Source organism: Acomys russatus, chromosome 7 (genome assembly GCF_903995435.1).
Source record: "Acomys russatus chromosome 7, mAcoRus1.1, whole genome shotgun sequence".
Lineage (NCBI taxonomy): Eukaryota > Metazoa > Chordata > Mammalia > Rodentia > Muridae > Acomys > Acomys russatus.
Genome location: NC_067143.1, coordinates 1845157 through 1849542, shown reverse-complemented (window position 1 = coordinate 1849542; position 4386 = coordinate 1845157). Strand labels below are relative to the sequence as shown.

Here is a 4386-nt window from a genome sequence, read left to right as displayed (position 1 = left end):
CTCTTTTGAGTTGTCAAACATGTGGTATTTTGAGAGAGCACATCTCAGTAGCCTCAGCTAGCTTAGAGCTCTGTGGGTAGACCAGAATGGTCACAAATTGATGTTGATCATTTTGTCTCTGCCTCTGAAGTGATAGGGTTACAAGCATACTCCACAGTTCCCTGCTACTTTTAACTTCTTTGGATAAGCAAACACTCTTAGACATAACACAGTGCTATAATCCCAGTACTCAGGAGGCAGAGGCAGGAGGATCATTTCAAGTTTGAGGCCAGCCTAGGCTGTCTCAAAACAACAAAGGAATAAAAAACTATGCACTTAGACATTCAATCCTTCCTAACTCCAGAGTTCTTTCTTTTTTATATTCCTGATACAGGGTTTTACTATGCAGCTTAGGCTGGCCTCAAAATTTAGATCCCCCTGCTTCTGCCTCCTGAATGCCATCTGTGTTTTCTAAGAGCTTTCTCATCTCAGTCCTTTGAAAACACTGGGCACAGGCAGCAGTGAACGATTTGGGTTTTGTTTGTTTGCTTTTTTGATGGTTGATGATAGATGAGGCTCAGTGTGAAGTCATGTTTTCCTTTACTTGAAATATGTTTTTGGTGTCAATGGGTCTCCGTCATTTTTTTTTTAATTTTTATTAATTTATTCTTGTTACATCTCAATGGTTATCCCATCCCTTGTATCCTCCCATTCTACCCTCCCTCCCATTTTCCCCTTATTCCCCTCCCCTATGACTGTTCCTGAGGGGGATTTCCTCCCCCTGTATATGCTCATAGGGTATCAAGTCTCCTCTTGGTAACCTGCTATCCCTCCTCTGAGTGCCACCAGGTCTCCCCCTCCGGTGGACATGGTCAAATATGAGACACTAGAGTTCGTGTGAGTGAGTTAACCCAGAAGCAGAAAGACTCAAATGGTATATACTCACTTATATCTGCATACTAGCCCAAGGGGCATGTCCCATGAAAGCCTTCACTTAACAGGAAACTGGGGCAGAGGGGAGGACATCCTATTGGGACTCTAAATGAGAGAAGCATGGGAGAATAGCAAAGTAGAAGGATCCAGAGGGTCCTAGAAACCTACAAGTAGAACATTATGATAGGCAGATTTGGGCCCAGGGGTCCCGCTCAAACTAAGGGTCTCTGTCATTTAAAAGCTCACTATTGCCAGTGTTCAATACTTTGCCTCATGTGGCTTCTGCGGCAGCAAAATGGGGGCAGTTCTCTCATAAATGTCTTAACAATATGAGAAAGGGCATTCGCTTGTGCGTGGTGGATTGTCTTGCTTCTTGGCTGACGATAGCAGGTATCTCTGAAGGGCATCCATGTGACTGTGCCAAGTCTGGACATCCAGGCTGGCTGGAGTTTCCCTGTACAAATGTGTACATTGAGTACAATGCAGATACGTGCATGGACTATGTAAATGTGCTGAGCCTCTTGCCATGCCTTGTCCAGGAAAAGCAGAGGTTGTAACCTCAGAAATGCTGGTGGAATGGGAACACTCATTGTCAAAACACAAAAACAAACAAACAAACAAAAAAACCATGATGTGGTGAGGCTTCGTAGCAAAGCCATGGAGGACAGGCCTCATCCAGAAGCATCATAAGCCCTTAACTTTGAGCAAAGCCCCAAGTGGCCCTGCTTATTGTACTTGAACCAAGGCCCACTCTGGATGGGCCAGGCAAACATTGTATCCTCTGGGTCAGAGCTGTCACTAAGAGCATGGACTTAGGGTGAGAGTAGAATTCAGAATCCTGCTGTGTTTGGTCATATCACATCCTGTGAAACTCCAAGAATTCTGTCTGTTTCCTCCAAGGACAAGCTTTTAAATTGATTTCTGCCTAAGAGTAAGAGTAAATCAGCCCTTGGGATGTACTGCCAGCCAACATGCAGTCTCTATCAGGACTGCAGAATTCAGGGCTTCCACTAGGCCTGGCACATGGAGGCCTCCCTATCCTTCTGTTTGCTTTCACTACCTGGATCAGCCTGCAGTTCTCAGTCTTCCTCCAGCTCTTAGTGTGAAGTAATTGACAGACTGATCTACACAGTTCCGGCCCCTTAAGGCGATTGAGTGCTGCTCAAAGACTGGGGTCAGAGTACCCTACAGCCCAATGTGTGCTTGTTACTTAGAAATAAGTCATCTTGTACTTGAATCCTATTCATGCCTGTGTTTGTCTAAAGTCAAGTATGAAAAGGAAAGGGAGTTTGGGCAGTGAGTGTTACAGTTTTCCAATTTGGGTAGATGCTTGACTTTCTGTGTTTGTGTACAGAATATCTCTCTCTGTGCAGGCTATGCTTCTGTCTTCCTTGAGAGCTGTAGGGGTGACCCAGCCCACAGTCTGCACTGTGAAGCTGCAGGTGCACACTTCTCCCTTTGTGGTCATACCAGGAGGGATATTAGTAACCAGTGCACAGACCACTCTTGCTTCTTTCTTGAAAGAGCTTCTGTGTGAGCTCCATTTGTCCTGTTGTTGGAGTAGGTGTGAAGGGGTTAAACCTTCACATCCTTGATATTACTGTCATTTAGTCCCTAGAGCATCTGACAATTGCTCCCGCATGCTCACTCTAACCTTGGCCAGGTGTCCAGGCTATCCTCCATGGTAGAAGGTGAAGTATTTATACCTCTGTGTTCCTGGTGCTAATTTTGTTTACTGGGTTTGTTTCTTTGGTTGGTTGGTTAGTTGCTTGTTATTGCTATTGTTTTGAGACAGGGTTTCACCAAGTGATTCTGCCTGGCCTGATGCTCCCTATGTAGACCAAGCCGGTGTTGAGCTCACAGAGATCCTCCTTTTTTTACTCCTGGAATAGTGGGATTAAAAGCATGCATCATACCCATCTCTGAGGTCCCAAGAGAAGGGTGTCTCCACAGATCACCTACCTTTCTTTTTCATGCCCATTACGCCAAAGTGGGGACCTTCTCCTGTGCAGCAGGATCTGGCTTTGTTGATGGGACAGATTGTCTGTATCTCAACCCCTGCACTGGTCACCTAGCACTTCCGCCTGTCTCCAACACATATTTCCTTTCAACCTGGCATCTGGAAAGTGCTTTTTCTTATTTCAAACTCAGAGGACTAAGGTGCACTAAGATGATTGCCTAGTGCAGTGTCAAGCTCACTGTAAAAGCAGATGTTTCTGGACAGAGTCACCATCCACCAGGCAAAACAGTTAACTTCACAGCTCAACTGCTACTGATCAACAGAAATGAGATGTGCATCCATCAGAAAGAGTTGTCCTGAGGCTTTCTCCACACAGCATCTCGGGCACGAGCTTCATGCTAGGGTCTCTGCACATGTGGGATTTTTCAAACATAAAATATATCTTTTTTCTTAACTAAGCAATTGATCGTCTAAGTACTGGACTAGTCAGAATTAGCAGGGTTGTGCGACAGTAACAAGCATTCCCCCTCAAATCACTGGTTTTAAATAAATAAGGGCCATTCCTCATTAAGCATTGTGTCAATCAGTGTTGCTTGTCAGTCATTACTGTCCCGTAGCTGGAGGGAGCAGGGGGCTCTTGCTATTTTGAATGTTCCTGTTGTCTTACCAGAGGAGAGTGCTTCAGAGAGGCCACCAAATGTCTTGAATTAATCTGTTCTTCTGTGGGTGCTGTGGCCCCACCTGCCATTGGATGCTAGAAAATGTAGTCATGCTGAGTCAGAAGAGAAAAGGAGCATTTGGTGAGCACTGCTGGCAAGTATGTGTTTGAAACATAGGTTAATCCAGATACAGTGTCTAGCACCTAAACCAGCATTTAGGAAGAGGCTGAGAAGGCAGAGGAGGAGGTTCAAGGACAGCTTGGGCTATATGGGAATTTCAGGCTAGCCTAGGTCCAAAACTAAAACAAACACCCTTAATAAACAACAGTTATAAATGTCTGGCTATCTTTTTTTTTTTTTTTAAGATTTATTTATTATTATGTATACAGTGTTGTCTGCTTGTACACCCGCAGGCCAGAAGAGGGCATCAGGTTACATTATAGATGGTTGTGAGCCACCATGTGGTTGCTGGGAATTGAACTCAGGACCTTTGGAAGAGCAGGCGGTGCTCTTAACCACTGAGCCATCTCTCCAGCCCTCTGGCTATCTTTTAAACAAACCACAGGTCTGGGTATTTAATGGAGTCTTGTCATGAAATGAATAACTAGCTACCAGAGCATATTAGTGTCTCTGAGACATGCAAATTATCCCCAAACTCACAGATTTCAGAGGCTAGCAGCCATCTGTAGGTACAACATACAGGAGATTAACTGTCTTTCCTAACTTCCTTTTTGAGTATCAGTAAAGCTAGGACCAGTACAGGCTGGTCTATAAGCTTACACAGATAAATGAACCTCAGGTTTACTGAAGGCCAGAGAGGATGCTGGCCCTTGGCTTATACAGTAGCTTTCTCAT

The 4386-nt window shown here is 44.8% G+C and overlaps 1 protein-coding gene across 1 annotated transcript in view; it reads right to left on the bottom strand.

Annotated features, from left to right (window-relative positions):
- The window catches only part of LOC127192361 (uncharacterized protein C2orf78 homolog), a 58185-nt gene extending 55292 nt beyond the window's left edge, over positions 1 to 2893 (bottom strand). The window contains exon 1 of the mRNA XM_051149653.1: positions 2875 to 2893. Within this exon, the coding sequence (XP_051005610.1) occupies positions 2875 to 2893 (19 nt within the window). The remainder of the gene's footprint in view (positions 1 to 2874) is intronic.
- Positions 2894 to 4386: the final 1493 nt, after the last annotated feature.